At 38.4% G+C, this 22,094-nt stretch overlaps 1 protein-coding gene across 5 annotated transcripts in view; it reads left to right on the top strand.

The window, feature by feature from the left end:
• ARHGAP6 (Rho GTPase activating protein 6) overlaps nt 1–22,094 on the top strand; it is a 314,794-nt gene that overhangs the window by 277,878 nt on the left and 14,822 nt on the right. For all 5 annotated transcript variants that reach the window (XM_039550379.1, XM_039550360.1, XM_019282999.3 and 2 more), the window contains exons 4-9: nt 5,354–5,610; nt 9,516–9,711; nt 12,744–12,799; nt 16,447–16,597; nt 17,812–17,960; nt 21,043–21,222. In XM_039550379.1, the coding sequence (XP_039406313.1) occupies nt 5,354–5,610; nt 9,516–9,711; nt 12,744–12,799; nt 16,447–16,597; nt 17,812–17,960; nt 21,043–21,222 (989 nt within the window). The remainder of the gene's footprint in view (nt 1–5,353; nt 5,611–9,515; nt 9,712–12,743; nt 12,800–16,446; nt 16,598–17,811; nt 17,961–21,042; nt 21,223–22,094) is intronic.

Genomic DNA, 22,094 nt, shown 5'->3' with positions numbered 1-22,094 from the left:
AAAGGCACAACCAAATGGAACTACTCATTTTTGCTAGGACTGTTTGGAGATTTAATAACTTGTATTTTAGGACTCAGTCCAATCTGTGGAGTTTTGCTGTCTAAACTTCACATTTTATTTAGATGGATCAGTCAACCTGTCTGTTAAGTTAGTTTCAGCAACCTGTCAGGCTTCTGAAGGCAAATAAAGACACTACAGTAGAATTGAATGCACTTTAAATGAGTTTCATATCTTTATTTTGTCCCTTTTGATATCTGTCAACATCTCATTAAAAGGGGAGAAATTGTAAAAGAAGTGTTTTTTCAATTGTTTTTACATCTCTCAGTGATTCACCAAAGCAGGATATAGCAAAACTTGCTGGATGCAAACAGACTAAACAGGAGAACAGCACTCCACCCAGATATTTAAGCAATATTTTCAGCTTCTATCATTCAAGGGTTTTTGCTTTACCCAGCCTGCTTGTTATTAATGGCCATCATGACCCTCGATCCTGCTGTCTACATACGTCTCTAAACATTGGCTTTGGCTGCTGACAGACAGTACTCAGGCTGGAGGAGCAGTGACATGTCCATGCTGCTTGGAATAAGACATTCTCAGGATGCTGTGCATGCTGGCGGCTGGATCCTGTTCCCTTATGAATTCAGTGCTAATTCTGACGGCAGCAGAAGCGGAGTCTTTTGTCCGTCCCGTGCCTGTGATCTGGGTGTCTGCATAAGCAGGCCTACTTTTAATGTACACACAGGCATTCCTGAGAGAGATGCCTCCCAGAAATTACTTGTCCTAGAATACTTTATCAGTAAACCAACTTTGTTTTGCCTTGGTTTCAGTAAACCTTACAGGTGAATGGAGAGACCTGCTCAGAAATAATAATCACTTGTTATGTGATTGTTTGAGTAACTAAGAATCATCCCTTTTGCTGATGTTTCTGTGTGGAATGTAAATAACTGGCAGGTTCATCTGTGGGGCCTTAGCAGAGCTGCAGTGTGTGCGGGACTTCCTGATAAAAGGCCTTCCTGGTAACTCTGGATTATGCAACTCCAGCAGTAGATGCTTGATTTTTCTTTAGTTCAAAATTTTTGAAAGTCTCTTTTGTGTTTACTTACCATTCATGCTCAGTAAATTAAGATGTATTTTTTAATGTTTGCCTTTGTTCTCAGTAACTCAGCCTATCGTGGTATCCATGTGCCTTGGCACAGCGTAAGGAGAGAGCTGAATAAATGAAGTTTGTTTTATTGTGGTTTATCAGAAATTGGCTTTTTTTCAAGCCTTTTCAGTGCCCTACCATGCTTCTGTAAAAATCTTTGAATCATGCTCTCTAGGCATAAAGAAAGGGTTTTTTAAGCAACACTGTATCATATTTTATATTAAAATCAAGTAAAGTACCAAATAATCTCTTAATTTTTTGTAAAAAAACCCCAGACATACTCCCAGAAAAAAGCATAAGTGATCAGGAGGGCCTTATCTCACTCCTTGAAGGTCAGTGAGCTCTGAGTAGTTGAAGTGATTTTCAGCCACAGAACTGATGCTGAGAACATTGTCTTATCTCGAATCTCATGGAGTCACTGCAGGTTTTGGAGAACCTTGAGATGGAAGGAGTTTTGCAGTTTCCATTATGTTATGAGGTTTCTGTTTTCCTTGTTTTCTGCTTCCATCACTGTCCCTTCAGATCTGAAATAACTGATTTCAGTTAGCAAAACAGTTACCCTATCTGGCTAGCTGGGGAGATTGACTTAAAGACCCCCTTTAAATACCCCTTTAAGAGCATGTTATTCCCTGATCTCTATTCCTGTCATTTAAATAGAGGTGGGACAAACACCTTAGTAAATCTTGGTCACAGGATTTTAGCAGCCCAAAACCAGCATTTACAATGTACTTAAGAAAAAACTCCAAATGCTAAGGAGACTAACCATAGTTAATATTCACTTTATTAGTATTGAAAGACTCAATAGAGTCTAGAATATAGACCTCACTGGTTCCTAATAGACTCTTACGTTTTGTGGGATGAAAAGCAGTTTTCACCAGCTGAAACTTCAGAGAAGTCTTTTAAACTTTATTTGGACAGGGTGACATGAGCTGAAGTAAGCTATAACCACGTGGGTCAACATCCTGAATATTATCATTTGATTAGCAAAAAGGAGGATTTCGGATCACTGAAAGTCTCATTTGATCTGGCTGGGAATTTTTCTGTGACATGCTGCTTTTTATTAGAAATGGTGATTTACCACCAAAGAAAGATTTCTTAGGAACTTATCAGTTTCAATCAAAATTTTGTTAAGAAACTGGCCTCAACTGCAAGATTGGCTTTCTGGTAAGAGAAATTATGCACTTCTCCAAAATATTAAATTCTCTCCTTTGCCAGTAAACATTGAAAACTGGAGTGTATTAAAAGTGCTGCTAGCTAAGGATACAAGTCTACGTTTCCAAGCTGATTGCCCAATCTGCCAGGTTGTTTCACATTTTTACATGATGCTTTCTGCAAAACATCTTTTTTAACTGCCCAGTCTCTTCATTGAATGGTCAATTTTTTGTTGAGTTTAGAGAGAATAACTAACTTGGTAGCTTTGGCACTCAGTATGTATACAACAGACCAAGGTTTGAGCCACTGCTTTAAGGTATATTTCCTCATACAAATAAAACCTCTCCAATAGTGGGGATCCCCAGCCTACAGCTATAAAGAGGCAGTTGGTCCTTTTACCTGCATTGTGAGACCAGAGCCTCAAACCCACACATCTTGTGTCTGAGTTAGTGCCCTGCCTCTCCCATCCGTGGGGTTGCTAATTACTTCACATGAGTACAGCTTTTCTTTTTTAATGAATCTGAAATGTCAGAAGTGCTAACATTCACTCTAATTACTTGTTCAACAAGGAAGTTTTTGGGATTGAATGTTCCTGAAGAGTGGTGGATAGAACATGCTCCCTGCCACCACAGCCCATGGTGCAAGCACACACACACATTTTGGTGGGAACTTGAGGCTGTCAGCAGTCTGCAGAGGGGGAACTGATTTTCTCAATTTCAACAAATGAGCAAAAAGTTTCTGGGTTTGCCAACTCTTTAATGTAATTACCACTGCCAGCCAGCACCACTACCATCTGTATTTAGTCTGAAATTCAGCCAGTTGGTTTTCATCCAGTTCCACATCTCTGCCAGGCATTGTGAAATCAAGGAAGTGGTTCATGAGGTCCTCTGAGAAGGCCTACATCAGAGCAACCTGGAGTAGAGGCTTATTGTCCTTTCTCTGGCCCACACTGAGTAAGAGCAGTTAAAAACCTGGAATCCCACACCTGAGAGTTTCCAAGGAGGGCCAACGCCTACCTCAAAATACCAGCCTTTACATATTGAAGTCAGGAAAAGGGTCATTTTAATAAAAAATTCTTTTAATGAAGCAGTGCTCAGATCTTGTCTCCTGCTGATCTTGCCCCAGTTGATGTAGGATTAATGGCATCAACATGCTGTTGGGCATCACATGAGCCCAGTACTCCTGCCCTCTCCCAATCTAAAGCATAAGCAGCTCTGAGCCAAACCAGAGAAATACACTGTTTTCAGGATTTAATTTGTCTCAGTGGCTTTTCTCAGGAAATGTTGTAGAAGGACAAATAAAAAAAGGGGTGCTGGGAGTACAACAAAGCACCCAGTTAAGACAACCAGAAGGGGACACCTCTTGCATATGTGCATTTCAAATTTGTCATCTTAAATGTTCATTAGTAAGATAATTCAGAACAATCAAAAAATTTAATATTAATACTGTCATAATTTTGTATACACATGCTGCTTGAGTATAGGAGGGAAAGGTCTAACTGAACTCCTGGAACTGGCAATCCCTGCATTGCTTGATATCTGTGTGATGATCTTTCTTGTCCTAAATTAAATGCAGATGGTTTTAGATGTCATTCTACTCATAGGTCACCTCCAGAGTTGCTTGATATATGAGGCTCTGCTTCCTGATTTAGTTTTTGTCTGGCCACCAAAGTTAATTTGTGTCTTAACATTTCATGCTTCTAAAGAGCAGGAATGTTTCTACCAAATCAGAACAACAGACTCTTGTTTCTTTAGTTGTGATAGACTAGTAGTGTCCTTATTCAAGATTCTTAAAATACCCTCTTCTTTTCAGTGATACAATTTGGAAGTGTCATCAAAGACCTAGTTAGACTTAAAATTCCAGAAGGAATTTTGGCCTTTAATTATTAGCACAATTGTGGCAAAAGAGAAGTATAGAATATAAGAATTTTTCTTTGTGCTTCCTTTTTTTTATAATTCCTCTTTTGATGCTTAAAAATTTGATTTTAATCTCTGGTGTTTTATTTATTCCTGATATGAGCAGGTCTGAAGCTGGAACCTAGTAGAAGTTGCACTCATTTTCACCAGGGTGAATAACATCAGTAGTTACTTTTTCATTTCTTTTGAGGACAAACCAGCTCTAGTTGGAAATCTGTCTTACTGGCTTTGCTTCTGCTAATCTCAGATAAGTCTGATTTGAAAATAAATGAGAATTTGATTGTTAGTTGCTGACTGATTCACTGTAAAACATCTTCCTATTTTGTAAAATACTTAAGCATTTTACTTTGAGACCTGTGGCATATGCTGGTTTTGTACATTACAATTATATTGATGCGGGATGGGATTATGTTCTTTTTGTTAATTGCGACAAACATGTTCTCTTGTGTTTCCATGTGTCCCTGGTTTTTTTATTGTTACAAAGTATTTGCAAAGTTATTGTATTGTTTATACTGATATGCCACTATTAAACAGGTTTAATCTTACCAGTATTTAAAAGAGTATAGTTCTTGTATAAATTTAAAACCATATCCTTGATGGCTTAGTCTGAATAGTGAATGTACTTCGAAGGTCTCTGCACAAGTAGATTCATACTCCTCTGAACTGTAGTGAAACCTGTGCATGTGCCAGTACCCCTTGACTCTGGTGCCCTACAGAATTTATGAGAAAGGAGCCTGGTGAAGGGATCTGAAACATTAGAGAGAGAGCTCTGGCACAGTCCAGCGAGGCTCCCCAGTCTCAGGATGGTTACCAGAGCTTCTGATGCCCCTCTGCACCATCTGTGTGTAACCAGAAGTGCCCAACTTCAGTTACTTTTGGTGGAAGTTAACATCTTAGTTAGATCTGATTTCAAATGATTTTCCAAGATTCTGTGCAGTATATCTTGCATGATGTGACTTGAAACAGGATTCAGATACCATGGGCTACAATTACCTGGCACTGTTGTTATTATTCAGTCCAATACTTCATTGGAATTTAAAGGGACTTCAGATTTCTTAACAACTTAACAGTTAATTCTTTTTGTACTAAATAAGCATTCAGATGTTTGGTAAATATTAGCATTTTCTTCTTGTTGTTGCAGAATTTATTCCCCAGGCTTTTGGAATGCCTTTGTCTCAAGTGATTGCTAATGACCGGGCCTACAAGCTCAAGCAAGACTCTCAGAGAGAAGAGCAAAAAGATGTTTCAGATTTCGTGGCCTTTCTGTTGCCATTTGGAACTAAAAGACAGAACAAAGAACTTTCAAGCAGTAACTCATCTCTCAGCTCAACCTCAGAAACACCGAATGAATCCACTTCTCCTAACACACCTGAGCCAGCGCCACGAGCAAGGAGACGTGTAAGTAGACACATCACAATGGGCTGTGTGACAGTAGGTCCAGAGCTGGACCAGGAAAAACCTCTGTGTGTGGACTGTGGAATATTTTTTTGTTATGTTTGAATAGTGAGGTTTTTTCAGGTGGAAGTCAGCCTCATCAACATCAGGAAACTCTTAACTGTAGTGGGAGTCTTCTTTTGCTGATGCTGGTCGGAAAAGATCATACAAGCTCTGCAGGTCTGTTACAGATCGCAAAGAGGCAGAGAGATTATCTAGAAGTTTTCCTGTTTGCTCCCTTTATCGACCTTCTTCTGTCGAAGTCTTTTAGATTTAACAAATTCCATCTGTCTTCAACCTAATTTTTTCAGCAGGGGAAGACTAAACTTAGGTGTTTGATATTTATAGGTATACTCATCTTAATCTAGCTCTAAATTGATAATAAATCTAACTATTAATCCCTTTCCTAATATTAATAAAAATCCTTATGGTCTAACCCTCATCACATCCTCTGGTAAGTAAGGAGTTGTCAGACTAGATTTGTACCAGGGTCTTTGAAGGATGTTTTTGCCTGCAGGCTATGAAGATGCCTGTGACAGCAGAACACAGTGTGGTGGTTTTAGGTTGAATATTAAGCTACATGTAAAATTGACCGTTTTTTAGCATAATTCTGTTCCTTGTAAGTAAATTTTATGCTCTGAACTTTCCAGTTCTACAGTTAGTAATAGTAGTAATTTTTTTTTTCTATTGTTACCATGGAATGGAGGTTCTAGACTTAACTGCTTTTTGGTTTCATTTGCAGTGGAGGGACAAAAATTTGCATAATAAAAGACTTTGAATAAAACCACTTTTAAGAAATCTGAGCAAGAATTGAGCTACAAGAACAGACTCTGGAAAATAAAAGATTTTCTTAGGAATCTCACCTTTCATACTTAGGATAAAACCTGCTTCATAGAAATTCTCTGTTGGGCTCTTCAAACCAGGGTTTAAGAGGGGTAGGTCTGGAGTAAATTGCAAGTTGAGAGAAGGCAGAAAGTGGGTCATGGGGCTCTTTGTTTCTCTAGCTGCCAGCTGAAGTGTCTATATTCTGTCTGCAAATAGCTGAAAACATGATGTTTGCAGTCTTGTATATGCATTAATGCACATCTGTTGGTCTGTGCAAACCATGTAAACAGGCATTTGTGTTTACACAAAAGTGCAAAGTAACTTGACTAAGTGTGATGGGAAACTCATGAACTTTCAGAATTTGGCAGTCAGTGACAAAAAATAAAAATTCACTGTATGCACTCATGGGCTTCAGAACCTTTTTTCATAGGAGGGAAAGATAACTCATGTGTCCATGCTGTTCTTTTCATGAAGTGTGATAAGATTTCTGCATTTGACCAGTGAGCAAGCAGAAGGATCATGGATCCTTTGGTACATCCATAGAGCTCCATCAGGACCAAGTTCCTAGAAGCTGAGGGAGGATTTTGCTTGTTTCAGTTTTTTGCACGGTTGGTTTTAGGTTTGGGGTTTTTTTTGTCAATACTGGCATTGCAGCTTTCAGAGTACTGAATTGGAGCCTTTAGTCCATAGCCATGAGGATGCAGTAGGACACGGTTCACCTACAGAGAAGAAAGAGTAGACTAAGCTGGGCAGTGTGACATGAGGGAGCTGGCATTTTCTCTAGGGAGTTAACTTAGCTAATGAACTTTATGAATTGTCAATTATTTAACATTAATATCAACTCATTTCCCATATGTTGTCTGTCTTCATAATTCTGTTTATCAGTATGCTTACTCCTCTCCCCTGAGCTTATTTAGGGGATGGTCAGGAAGCCTGCACTTACCTTTTATCTCTTGAGCACCATTGCACTGTTTGTCTCTTCTCCACTGTTCCTCAGCAGTCAGGTAGGTCTGTCTGAGCCCAGACTAATAGGTCTGGCTGAGTTTGATCAGCTGGAGCGGTGGAGTATGTTGGTAATGCTTTCCTGTGCACTTTGTAGAATCAGAGCTGGCCTGGACTTGGTATTGCCAAGCAGTGACTTCAGTCACTGAACTCAAGGTCACTCTTCCTAAAGCCAGCTCAGTGTGCCAGTTAATCCACAACTTTGATAAAATGCCCAAGGACAACGTCGAACTGACTGTATTTGCATCTATTTTAGGGATCTGAATCCGACTTAAGTGACTCTGATAATGATTCATGAGGTGAGGATGCTTTGCAGACAGGAAAGGACCAGTAAAGGCAGGGTATAAAGGAGGGCACCTGTCACACAGGGGCTGCAGTGGTGAGGATGGTGTTAGGATTTTCAGTGTCAATCGATTCATTTGATGTTTGGAATGCCAAACTCTTAAATAAAACAAAATCAAAAAACCATTCAGTTGGAATTTTACACTCATGGATCATAGCCAGAGGTTCTTGTTTGGTTTGGAGGGTTTCTTTGTTTGTTTGTTTTGTTTCCTGTTGGCAGGAAATGGCAAAGGGAATCAAGCAGAGAGACATCAGAAATAAAGGTCAAAAGTTGCATTCTGAAGGATCTAGTAATTATTTACAGTAATGTGGGTAAAAACCAAAAATCTAAAAAACTTCACTGTATTTCATTTATACGTCTATCATGAGTTACAAGAAACAGAACTATAGCTGGTAAGTTAAATGGGTTTTTTTTAAAAGATATTATGAACTAGAAATTTATCAATGAATTTGAAATCTCGGTGGACTTTTTGTGAGTTTTGCCTATGAGCTGGAAATCTTCATGAAGTTCAGTTGGCTAGGTTGATGGAACAAAATACTTCTGGAGCTTGAAATTCCCTTGAAGGCAATTGAACAGTTCTCATTTAATAGATATAGAGCTCTGACTAGCAGTCTATAAATTACCTGTTAGCAGAACAGTGTGCTTTTAACAGACTATAGTCATCAGCAAAGTTTTGAGTAGGAATTTACATTTTCTTTATTATTTCTTATGATGACATGCTGCATACCTGTACAGTACATTTTATGGTAAAATTTATTCTTTGTTTGAGAAAGAAAGAAAAAAAATTGTTTACAACAGATATTTTTAATAGGAATAAAACCTGAAGTTTTTCTTTCTGTTTTATTATTATTTGTAAGCCTACATGTCCCCTAGTATGTTTTCACCTCATAAGTTCAAGAACAATTGAGAGAAATTATAATTTTGAAGTGACAATAATCTTGTGGTTTGAAAAAAAAGTCCTGTTTTTCAAGTGTGAACACTGAAACATGCCATAAACCTCCTGCTGCTTGTGCTGCATTATATTTTACAGACTGCTTGAACTTCTGCACCTTGCTGTAATCCAAACCTGGCTTTCAAAGCTTTCATTGGAATTTTAATGATTTTAAAATATTAATATAAGTGAAGTAGAAATATTTTAAAAATATTACCCCTCAACTTCTCAGGTGTATCTTTATTCTGTGATAATGTGGGGTTATTTCAAACTCCATAGCTGTATGTATTTCTGATATTAACTGTTAACTGTATATGGTGTATGGTTGTAAATCATTTTGCCTAAGTTTCACTGATACAATGGTCCAAGCTACAGAAGAAGTAGTCAGTAAGATTTAAAAATATCTGTATATCTCCAGGCACATGGATAGGGTACTGCTGAGGTGCACTCAGAGACCATGATTCATCCTTGCCCTGCAGTATGTGCAGGCTTTCAACAGTAAAAAGATGGAGTAAGCGAGTGGAAAGCTTTTAGTTTTTTCAATATTTTAATTCCTTGTAATGTGATAAGAATAACATTGGTACCATTGTGATTTTTCCATCCATTGCACTGGTATTATAACTTCATTAATTTATAAAAATGTTGTAGCAAATTGTATTTTTATATTAGTTTGTATAAAATGCAGGTAGGCAAAAGTCTTTGTTGGATGTCCTGTGATGCTGAGATTTCTGCAGCCCTACTGATTATTTGTGTGTGTGTATTTCACAGGGTGCGATGTCTGTGGACTCTATTACAGACCTTGATGACAATCAGTCAAGATTGTTGGAGGCTCTCCAGCTCTCTTTGCCAGCAGAAGCCCAGAGCAAGAAAGAAAAGGCAAGAGATAAGAAACTAAGCCTGAACCCTATTTACAGGCAGGTTCCCCGGCTTGTAGATAGTTGCTGCCAGCACTTGGAAAAGCACGGTAAGAATATTTTGTTTTCCCAGGAGTGGCAGATGTATTTTTACTATAATATAAATAAATGCCTATTTTGAGAAGCAAGTACATGCTTCCATTTTCAAGAACATCTTTGAAAACTAGACATTTTCCCTCCTGTTTTGCCTCTTGCTAAAAATACTCTCTCACAAGTAATTACTTACATGATAACTTCCCAAACTAAAGATCTATGCTAAAAGCTTGTAAACTGGCCCATAGAGCACAGGGATAGAGGCTTTTCTTGGAGGTCACTCATCTTGTACTGGGGTGCTCAGCTCTGCAGAAATGGCTCTTCACACCCCACAGGTTTACCTGTACCTTCAGAGTGAAAAGTCTAAAATGTGCCAGTCAGTCTGGAGTCATTCTTCACAACCAGTGGATCTTAAGGTGTGAGAGCTAAATGAACTATTTATACTGTAGTGCAAGACTTTTGATATTTGAAGATGGAGGCTCAGAATAAGAAAGAATTCCATGCTAAATATATATTAAGCTCCAAGAAGCCTCTTCCTATTCATTGCAAGGCTTGAAGGCTGAATACTCAGTTTGTCTCTGGCTTGATTCCTCCTGACCAGCCTCAGGCTCAGGCCTGCTCTCTCCGAAGGAAATTACAGACTCCTGCCAGTATTCTTCTCATGTGTTCATGATTTTCCAGACACAAACCTCCCACAGCTTTACATAATGCAGAAACAATAGTCAATCTAGGTATCTGCTCACCATTTCTGCCAATGTATCTTAGTCTTGTAAAGTTTGTTAATGATAATTGAAATAACTTGGCCACAGCAAGATAGAGTTATCACATGGCCAGATAATCAACAAACCATAAAATAATGGTGATTGCAACAGCAAATGATGTATTTGATGCTAATTTCACCAGAAAGAAATAATTTACTGACTGAATGAAAGGCTTTTGCAGATAAGGGACTGCAATTCAAACAACAATGCTGAGCTTTCACAATTCATAGTTGAAAACTTACAAATGTATCAAGGAACACGGCAAAAGATAGTCACTGTTAGTCTTTTACAGAGATTAGATACCATGGCTGACAAGTATGGGATGATTAAGTTTGAGATGAATGACTTCCATCCCATTAAACAAAGGTAGCTGAGTTTGGAGAACATAAAAGTATCTGAGTCAGCCAAAAAAGCCATCCAGCTAAGTATCATTTGGATGCTGTGATTTTATTGATCATCTGTGATAAAATTTTTAATCCTCTTAACCCACTGCCATAACAAAGATTCTTTTCTATGTGATGCTCTGTATGAAAATACTTGCCTTACATTGAAGTTTCCCTTTAAGGGAAATTTATGATGGGTTATTGTGCATTGTTTAAGAGTAAACTGTAATATACTACCTTGCAATAATCTGATATCATCTGGTGCACATTCTTCAATTTAACCTGCTGTCCACAAGACAGTCATTGGAACTGAGAGAAATTAAAGATGGTAGAAGATGGACCCTGTACCAGTATCATTCTAGGCTGTATGATGGACCGAGCTGCTGATTCTGAAAATACTTACTTGTATGCATAAGTCCTTTAGGTCGATTTTTCAGCAACAAATCAGCAGCAGTTTCTGATGAATGCTTTAAAGGATAATTTTGAACATTATGTAACAAAAAATGGTTCTGTTTTTAGACATAAAAGTCCCTGTCCTTGTTCATCTTCCCTGTTTTCCCTGGGATCATGTCCCAGAGATATAAAGGCCTGACTTTCTGTAGACCTGCAGTGTAGAACAAGCACTGAATGTCTGTGTAGGAATGGGTAACCAGCCTGCAGGCTTTGCCCCATGGGTGTGTCTCCATCTCAGATGATTCCCTGCCAGTGTTCTAGGGTTTACTGAATGATAGCCCATGAATGTAATTTTCTATTAACCAAAGAAAGGAGATTTTAAAAAGGTGTTATGTTGAGACTAAAAACTAAAAAGCAGAATCCTATCTGAATTTCTCTGACGAAGATGTGCAACTCCAAACACTGCTCAGGGTGACACATCTCCAGCAAGCAAGTGTAGCCTAATGGCTGTCAAAAGGCATTTGTTTCACAAGGTAATTTTCCATCTCCTGTATGTCAGTAGAGATGAGAGCTGCAGAGTCGCCCTTTTTAGACCATAAACTTCCAAGCTTATAGGTAATTTCATCCCTTTTGCAAAAATGTATGACCATGTAAAATTATATTATTTACACAGCTCCTTAAGGCTCTAAAATTTCCACTCACATTGTCATTGCTAAAGACCATGTCACCTCTCAAATTTTTCAGGTCTCGTTAGTCTGCAAGATAAGTCCATTTGAGAACCATTTGTTGTATGTGTAGTGGCTTTCTACAGGGTTAAAAGGTTTGAACTGATTTCTTATGAAATAGCAGGCAACACCAATTTCCTAATTAGTTTAAGTCTAAATGACACACTTCTGTACTTTCCCTGAAGTACAACAATGCTTCTTTATAGCTTTCCCTCTGTTTAATAGCTGTTCCTACCTTATAAACTGCACACAACTCCCAGTTAAAGTTCTTCCCTCTCATAGTCTGCCTGAGTGCCCTATTTATGTACCTTTGAAGGAAACTCTCAACTTTGTCTTGACAGGCACTTTAGAGCCGGTGAGTAACCCCAAATACCAACTGCTTCCTGTATCCAAAGACACAGCTCAGTGCCCATGTATTTAGTTGTTATACTGCCTGTTCCCTTTGATGTCAGTCCTGAAATTACACCTTCAAACCCTGAGTAGTGCCTCAGTCTCTGCATACCTCTGTTTCTCATAGCAGTGGCACTACCAAAGTGGCATCACCAGACATGTCACAGAGATGCCATTTTGCAGATTAAGTGTGATCCTTAAAAACCACAGTGGATGGCTTCTTAATCAAAACCGAATATTGCCTCAACATCGTAAGTACAAGTTTGTGGAGAAATATGTTCCTTTTTTTTTTTTTTAATTCTTTTAAGTACACACATAGTCAGAATGCTTTGGTTCAATGCGATTTTCAGGAGAATATTAAACAGTAAAACAGTGCTATGATGTGTTACACTTGCAGGTCTCCAGACAGTAGGAATATTCAGAGTTGGAAGCTCAAAAAAGAGAGTAAGACAGGTGAGTGGATTGGATATGGTATGATACAAATAAATCTGATTCCTTTTGTTGTGATTTCTTCCCCATCTGTAGTACGGTGAAATTTAGGCTTTCTGGGTCAGTGACTTCATTGGTTTTTTGATGGCTCATAACAGACATTTCCAGTATCTTTTACATCTGGTGAAATCCTTGTCAGGTTCTCAGCAGGTTAACAGTCTCTGTATGTTTTGCTCTGCAAAAGTAGCACAGGGTTGGAGATCCAAATAAACTACAGTGAAGAAATTTTCCAAAGGTCACACTGCAGGGAAAAAAAAATCTTGGCTGTTCGTTTCATCTCAGAAACAGCTGAAGCTCCCAAAGTAAACTCAAACTGTAAATCTCTTTTGGAAAACTCATGGTATGAGAAAGCATGCAAGTACAGAACAATTTCCTTGACCCTAAGATTGCTGCTCCTAAATGTTACCTTTCTTTTACCCTTGCTAGACTTCAAGGTCAGAGCAGACCCTTCCAAGTCTTAGTCTCAGCCAAATGATGAAAAAGCAAAGACAGCATACAATTAAGTTCCAGAGACAAAGTCAAGTGCTAGGAGGTATTACCTCCTAGGTATACCTACCTAGATATTGCACTGTTATTCCCAGAAGCTGGGAATACTTGTTGAATTAGAGCAGTGGAGAACAGTGGATAGTGTTTGCATAAGGAGGGAATAAAAAGTTACAGGAAAATACCCCTCCCAGGAAGTATAAGACAAAAAACACCAAACAGAAAAAAAACCAAAAGAAAGCTTGACTGTATCTGATCCCAGAAGTTATAGTTCTTTGCAAAAAGTTGCAAAAACTTCACAGTGTAATGTTTTATCATTCTGGAAAGTTACCTTGAATGGCTAAACTGAATTGATTTTGGCTGGTAGGACAGTATAGCCTACTGATTTGTAGCTCATTCTCCAGCAGTTCCTATTCCTGAGTAGCTGGTGTAACACCAAACTAAAAAAACATCTGCAGAGGCAGTTTTCAGATAAACACTGAACTAGATAAAGTATTGAAGTTGCCTCACATTTGCATTGCAAGCTTCAGTGTCAAAACATATATTATCATTTAGGGGTGAGTACAATTGCATCATATGTCTGGGGAAAAAGCAGAACGCTTCTATCATTTACTTGTAAACTAAGCCTTCCTTTGATCATCAATAACTTTCACCACTTTTATTCTGTTTTCAAAAGGTGAGGAAATCAAGAGATTTGGGTATCTATGTTTTTTATTACATGGACTAATTTATTGAACTAGGTAAATTGATATATTTCATTAAACAACAACGAAGCATGAGCTTGGCCCTTGTAGTTACAGTAATAAATGCTGTCAACATGAACACATGGGAAAGTCTGGATTCAATTAAAATTCCACTTATTTTCTGAACCACAGAAAGCCAAACCCAGCACTCAGATTTTGGTGTGCTTTTGCAGCTGTTCATTAGTTTTTCTTGTGTAGAAAGTAAACATATTTTGTTTTCCTTCCTTCCCTAGTTAGAAAATGTCCTGTTTCAACTGTAGTTTGTTGCAGTAAATACATAAATAAGTAGATGCATGTGCCAGTGGGGTTTTTGATTGGTGAGCAGGAAGAGAAAATCCAGAACATGTGCATCTCCTGCAAACCTCCTCCTTCATGTTCACTGGGGTGTAGGACAAAGATTCCTGAGCTCATGTTGACTCAAGGTGGTAGGTCTGGTGCATCAGGATGCCAGGTACCGTCGTTGTGCCCGGAACAGATGCTCGAGCAGAGCATTGTTGCCAAGGTTGGGGTGGGCAACTGTCAATACTGGGCCTGATGACATTGTGGAAGCTTCAACCCTGAGGATGAAGAGTGAAATAGCTGGAGCTCTGTTCTCCTATCCCCTGTTCCAGCACAGATGTCCTCATCTCTCATATCATAAGATTCAATGGATGTTGTTGTTCACCAGCTGTATCTTTGAAAAGTCTGAAAGCTTTCCATGTGAATGGGGTCTGAAAGACTTAAAGTTGAAACTTACAATATAAGGTTTTAACAGCCTTGATAACTGGGCCTGAAATGTGGCCACGTCTCACCAAAACTTCTATGATATTTTGCTTCTTACGACATTTCTGTAGGTCTCACAGGATATCAGGTCAGAAGTGCCATATTCAAGACTGTAACAGCAGTTTATGATTTAGACAGCTATTTGGGAAGTCTGAATTCCTGATGCAGTGCTAATCTGTTTCCTCAGCTGCTTTTGAGCAATAAGTGCAGAAACAATCTTCTGGGTTGAGGTAATTTATGGTGCTCCACAGGGATGTTCTGCATTTGTTACCAGTCTGGAGAGTAGAATTAAGCTGGGCATGAAGTCCCCAAGTTGGCACTGGAAAATCCTTGACCATAAATCAAAGAATAATACTAGGTAAAAAACATATTGTGGTCTTCATAGCATAATTATTCATGATTAGTAATGACTGATACCAATAATGTTAAAAGTAATCTTAATAAATGAGAATGGAGGCTGTGGTTTTTAGTGAATACCTTTCACACTCATTATGAAAGAACATCTCAGCTGAAAACGCAGGATTTGCACACTGAACACACTGAGGATAGATTTGCATGTGATGAAGATTTGCCACAAACTACCACAGGTATATAGTTTGCTTTTGACTTAGCTTCTTTCCTCTCTGGTGTGTTTGTAATATTCCTGGTGAATAAACCTGATACCTCAGATTTCCTTGTCTATAAGATTTAGCTGTAATCACTCTGTGAGAAGATTAAGTGTGATATCGTGATACCTCATAATGTTAGCAAAGGTACAAATTTTTTCTAGGAAATAGGTTTAAAACGTCTTGACTGTTTTCAAAATGAAAAGAGAGTAAAAGGTGAAGCTGTCAGCTTGAGGAAAGTATTCTGCTCTTGATGCTGGAAAATCTGTCCAGAAGGGCAGGCTTTTATCTTTTCATAAAGTATCTTGGATTTGGGAGAGGGTTTTCTTCTGCCTTTGGGAAGTGTGATGCCTTTGAATTATACAGAAGTTGGCTGAGGACCAAGGTGGGGGAAAAAAACCCCAGCAATACCTTGTAATGGTATTAGTTTGTGAACTCCATAATGATGATCACTTAATGAGTGCAACTAAATTAGGAAGGCAGAACAAAGTGTGTTGTAGGAAAGCTGTGAAGTCTTAGTGAAGCTGTGTGCTTGCTGCCTATCTGAATGACAAGAGAAGTGTGAATTTGGTAGATATTAACATGATCTTATTAATAATATTTTTGTACAAAATCATAAATGTTACAACATGCAATTTTAGTCTTTCTTGTTCCAGGGATAATGCAGTAAGGTGGTATAAGAGCCTGTCTTGTAGTTTTCCTTATTCTGTCTGGTTTCTGCTTTTGTTATGAATCTTGCATTTCTGCAAAAATTATACTTGGATACATGTTTTGATACAAGAGTGTCATACATTAGTTGGGAAAAAAATTGTATTTTATTACAATCTGGTACAAACGTTTTGTATCATGGAATAAGCAGCAGTTAGACATGAATTACATCTTTGACCTTACCAAAGACTAGTCATGCTCAATCTTGAAAGTGAAAATGAGTAAGTTTACTCCTTAAAAGATTTTCTGTGTTGGGATGTATTAATTGGGACAATAAGTGACTGTGGTTTTCTCTCGTGATCTTTTTCAGTTACGTGAAGAGTTTGACCGAGGCATAGATGTTGTATTAGATGAAGAGCACAGCATTCATGATGTTGCTGCCTTGTTAAAGGAATTTCTGCGTGACATGCCTGACCCACTTCTTACCAGAGAACTTTATACACCTTTCATCAACACTCTCTGTGAGCTTTACAGCATCTTGATTTATCAATTTTGAAAAGCTAATTTGTTTAAATTCTTTCATCTCTACTAATAGCCTTCTTTTATTCTGTTCCTTTAATGCTCTAGCCTTGATTTGCTCCAAGTATTTGTATAGTACACTATAAAGAATATAGTATATTCTAATATACAATAGTATATATATAAAAAATATAATATATGTATAATATAAATAATATAGTATATTATTTAGTATAAATTTACTGAGGTCTCTTCTTGGTTTTTATACTGTATAAGTATAATCCAGAAAACTAGAACAAGAAAGATTTCACTAACTATACATATTTTTGCATTTGTAAGGATGGAATTCATGTTGTCTGTTAAAACCTGACCTTGTCATTGATCCAGCAGTACCAGCTTACAGACTGCCATTCGCATGCTCGTATCTTAAAATTTTTAGATCTGTCCATGGACCAAAGTTCCAGCCTGGCTTCAAAAATTCAAGTTTTTTCATAGTTAATGGTCCTTAAAGCCGTGATATTAAGTACTCCCAATTGTGTTGCTTAAGACCCAAGTCCAGACTCTCAGAGATTTGGGAAAAAATAAAGTTGAACCTTTCAAGCTTAAGCAGCTGCCTGGTATGTGTTCTTCAGATGCTTTCTAGCCCTCATGTCTGAGATCCTGCCTCTGTCCCACTTTTGTCACTGGCTACCATTTAGATGCTAGATGGTTCAAGTGGTGGTGGTTGCAGAATGACCTTTATACCTCTGGGTATAAAGGTGTTGCTTTTCCAGTCTCCCAGTACCTCTGCAAGATGAAAAATTTTAAGAAAACTGATTTAAAATGTCTGAAGCATAAACCTGAAATGCTTGCCAGCTACTCTACATACCAGTAGCTATACCTAAATGAATGGAGTAAGTAGAAAAATAAGCAGAATATTTGAGTCCAGAAACACTGATGGAGTATAAAATAGGGATTTTACTCACTTATAGGATGAGAAAAGATCCTATGAACTTGTGAGCAAAATGTTGACCAACTAAGGCAAAAATCCCGTAACAGTAGTAGTTATACTTCTGATGTTTCCTTGAAGTTTTCTCTTTTTCTTCTGACATTGTAAGGAAAATGATTCTTAAACAAAGCTATTCCAATACCTTCCTTTGGGATGGGAACCGTATATTTATTCTGCTTTTAGGTTAGTTGGAGTGATTTTCTTAGAACATATTTTTTCCCCTCTTAGTATTAGAGCCTGATGAACAGCTAAGCACCTTACAGCTTCTCATTTATCTCCTACCTCCTTGTAACTGCGATACCCTTCACCGGCTGCTGCAGTTCCTCTCCACAGTAGCTGGCCATGCAGAAGACACCAAAGACAAGGATGGCCAAGAGGTAAGTCCTGGTCACTTGTGTCCTTTGACTTTACTTAATTTGTGGTCTGAAAAGAGACCTTTAAAGCCTTGGAACGTACACAGTGGTGGCATACCCCTGAACAATAGGAGAGACTATCTATTAGCCTGCACTTCTACCATTTAGTTGTTTACTATGTTCTTAGGGCTATGAAAGTTTAATTTTTGTATGACCTAATCAGTAAAGCATCTACCACTTCCTTTGGGAGATTCACAGTGTACCAACCTTGCTGTTAAGAACATCTAATGTCATCCATCCTTCCCCCACTGCCTTGTTTTATCCTATTATATTCTATGGAAAAAGTACTCAGAAAAGGTCAGCATGCAAGAATATGCTTTTTCGTTTTCTTTTCACTCTCTGTTGTTGCTTTTTTATATGACCTTTGGACGTAGCAGTTCGCTTCTTTGTTCTCTTAGCTTCCTTGTGTGCACTGGGTAGTGAAAAATAAAAAACAGAGGACAGGAACTCCAGCTGTATCCTTGCAACTGACAGACCTCATCACTAGCTGGAGTCAGGGTTCATCTTTGCCTCTTTTCTTTTTGGCCGCCTTAACTGTTGCGGTCTGGGCTGGAGAGTTTGGTGTGCACTCACCCCACAGAGACAAGAATGCCCGCAGCTGTGGGGCTGAGCTCTAGCCCTGAGCATTCTCATATCTGTACCTGTGCCCATTCATGCTGGGGAAGACCTGAAAATCCAGGTTTCCCATTTCCTGCCAGGGAAGTGCTTGAACTAGAGTAGGCTGCTGTGTAAAGGGGGCTACTCTGTTAACTGAATAAAATGGGTATGGTCTGTCACTGCTTGACCAAATTGCACTGCTTTGTCCATGGAAGGACTTCTCACTCCTCTGAACTGCAGCAGAGACTGCTTCTGATGTTACTTCTGAGACTCTTTGGAAACTCCTAGAGAATTTTGTCTTCCAGATGGAAAATCCTGCTGGTTTTGTCAAATCTGGATGCCTTTTGCAGTTGTCCAATTTTAACAACTGGCACTTTGAAACATAGTTTTTTCAAATTTCTGCCTCAAGTCCTGATTTCCAGTTATTCTATCTTTACTGGTCCTAACTTCCAGTATTGTATGTGACTTCAAGGCCTATTTGACTTTTAAATCCACTTTAAATACTATTATTTTTGTTCTCAGCAAGGACTTGATAAAAAACTCTATCACTGTGATGGAAAGCATTTAGAAAGAGCAGCCTGTAACAGTTTTACTGTGCTTAAAAACACGTATAAGCCAGCTAAGGTCATGGTCCCTCTGGTCCTGCAAAGAATTCTCTGTTGGTTCAGGAATGTACCCAGGAGGATCTTATTGCAGGGCTAGGGGATGCTGCTTAACAGAGTTGATTTGGCTCAGCAGTTGTACATCAGCTTTGCCACAGGTATTTTGGCAAGGCAAATTTATGTAAGCTGTCTTGACAGTTCTGTAAGCATCAGGAATATTATGTGCAACTGGATACCTTTTATAGATAATACAGTATTCTGCTCACAATTTTTAAAGCTATTTATGAATAATTAAGTGAATAAAGGCATACAGGGCAAGCAAAAGTATTTTATCAGACTGTTTGCTATCACTGGAAGGAAAACAGCCAAGCTTTGGCATACAGGCCCTGTTCTTGATTTCTTTCAACAGCCCTTTTCTCATGAAGATGGAGATGGATGACTACCTTTATTACTCATTCAGTTAATTTCACTGGAAATGTTTACAACATTTTTTAAGGATGCCCTGAGGCTGCCCTTAAGAAAAGGCTCACTGTACAAACAGTCTGTACATGCAGATCTGGGCACAGCCAGAGGCTGCCCCAGCACACGTGTGCCTGTGCATCCGTGGTGGCTCAAAACTTGGACAGAGTTTAAAAAGCAGGTCACCTGAGCTGGGTGCTCAGGGCTGTGCACATAAGGGAGTGTGCTGTTCTCACAGTCGTGCTGGGGTGAGTCTCTGAACAAAGAGCCAGCATGTTTGCTGTGACTGCCTGTGCACCTACTTCGTACAGATGTCTTTCCAACATTACGCAGTGCTCCTACCAATAAAAAGACAAGCTTTTTACTGGCATTTCTGGGCAGTCTAGTTAAGCTCTTTCAAAAATAAACCAGATGCAGTCAGTGCACTTTTAAGTTTGACTAGAGTATTCGGCGAATGACCAGCTACAAAAATATTTTAAAAATACTACTTTGAAAACATCTGTTTTGTACAACTCATTTCTTGAAATTCTGGTTTTATTACCTCTTTTTGGTCCCTATTTATGTCCTTTTTAAAAATTATTAGTTCAAATGACCTCTTCTTTTTACTTTGTTGAAGGAATAGAAGGGGAAAATAATAGTCTAATCACAAATATGACAATGAAATCTTTGATGTAATAATGTATATGACATATTTTTCAGGTAATTCCTGTCTAGTCTAGTACGTGTTCCTAGCCTTTTACTTCCTCAAAATTCAGGTTACTGTTGCTTCCTTGAGCACAGGTTTATAAAAGCAGGAAAAAAGGTAAAAAACCCAACAAACTAAAAAAGGGCACCTAACAAGTAGACATTTGGCATGTTCTAGAAATACAGGAAAATACTAATAAAAACAATGAGCCTGCTCCTTAATTATTTAAACAGTTTAAATATGGAAAAGTGTCACTGTGTATGTTTCAGATCATGACTGCTGCTTAAGAAAGCCAGGAGTTTTCAGTATTTGATCCTAGGATACAGTAATGTGCTGAGATGGTGAAGTAGGAGGGAGGTTTCTCTGCATTCAGGAGTATGCCACTGTTGAGCTTCCAGGGAATTAAGGGCCAAAACCACTTCCACCTTCTACTCCTCTAATCCACTTGAAAATATATCCAGAAAACCTACAGTGCTTGTTGCAGAGATGTTCAAAACAAGGTGTTTCTAAAAGTTGTTGATTTTTGATTGACAAGTGCGAGGTTTTGGTTTTGATCAATCAAGCATCTACCAAATCAGGGGAGAGAGTGTGTGTGTTATTGTGTGGGTGTGTAGGGGTGCGAGTGTGTGTAGATGCGTCCATATACATATCTGTATACATTAGGCCCTGTGAGACCACACCTCATTTATATTCTCTTCTCTAGATTACTGGGAACAAAATGACATCGCTTAACCTGGCCACCATCTTTGGCCCTAACTTGTTGCACAAGCAGAAATCTACAGACAAAGAATTCTCAGTTCAGAGCTCAGCCCGAGCTGAAGAGAGTACTGCTATCATAGCTGTTGTGCAAAAGATGATTGAAAACTATGAAGCCCTTTTCATGGTGGGTGGATATTTTTCCATATTGTTTGTATGCATTTGTAAGATAAATGGGAAAATACCTGGTTGATATTAAAGTAGAAGGGGATGGAATAAACTATAGAAGCTGCATTAAATTAGGATCAATAATTATTGGTTAAAAAGAGTAGTCTTCCAGCAAGGAGGATGATTTGCAGTAAGTAAAAATATTAAAAAAGTGTACTTACATCTTGCTTGGAATGATTTCTATATAGGTAAGGGTATATTGTTTAGAAGATTGTCTGTGGAAATGATGGGGTTGGCTATTCAGTTGTATACTGAGCAATGCATGGACAAAACTGAAAATGCTCTTTCACATCTCAGTTTTGGAAGTCAGGAAGACAATTTTTCTGCAGGGTTTAAGAGATCCTTTTAAGGGGATTTAATTTAAGGAATTGCCTTCCTTAACCAATATTTATTTGTTGGTTGGATGGAAAGGAAAGGAAGGACAAAGCTTTCTCATTTGTTAGTTGGGTAAAAGGAATAAAACATAAATCTATGTAGTTCCTGAGTTCCCTTCAAGTCTTTCACTGAAGCAAGGAAGTTCTTCATAAGAAGGCTGATGGCCATGGACTAGGACATGCTGTTCACTTAAGATACAGCTTAGTTAGATCACATTCCTCATGCCTAGCTGTTATCCAAGAAGTTCAGTCTGTGGCTTTATGTTCTTTTTGTGTACAAAATTGCAGGTCAGCTCAGTGTGATTTGTGTCTGGGAGAGCCCTGCTCTAGGGTAGCAGAGGCCAGTCAGATTTAGTGGTGGGCACTATTCTGTCTTTATTTTGCTAAAAATACACATTGTAACAAAACCAGTAGTCTTGAAAAAGTGGAAAAAGCTTTGGTCTTTGTGGGCTAAGCA

This window comes from Corvus cornix, chromosome 1 (genome assembly GCF_000738735.6).
Source record: "Corvus cornix cornix isolate S_Up_H32 chromosome 1, ASM73873v5, whole genome shotgun sequence".
Lineage (NCBI taxonomy): Eukaryota > Metazoa > Chordata > Aves > Passeriformes > Corvidae > Corvus > Corvus cornix.
The sequence above is the reverse complement of the archived record's forward strand: the minus strand, read 5'-3'. Positions and strand labels throughout refer to the sequence as shown.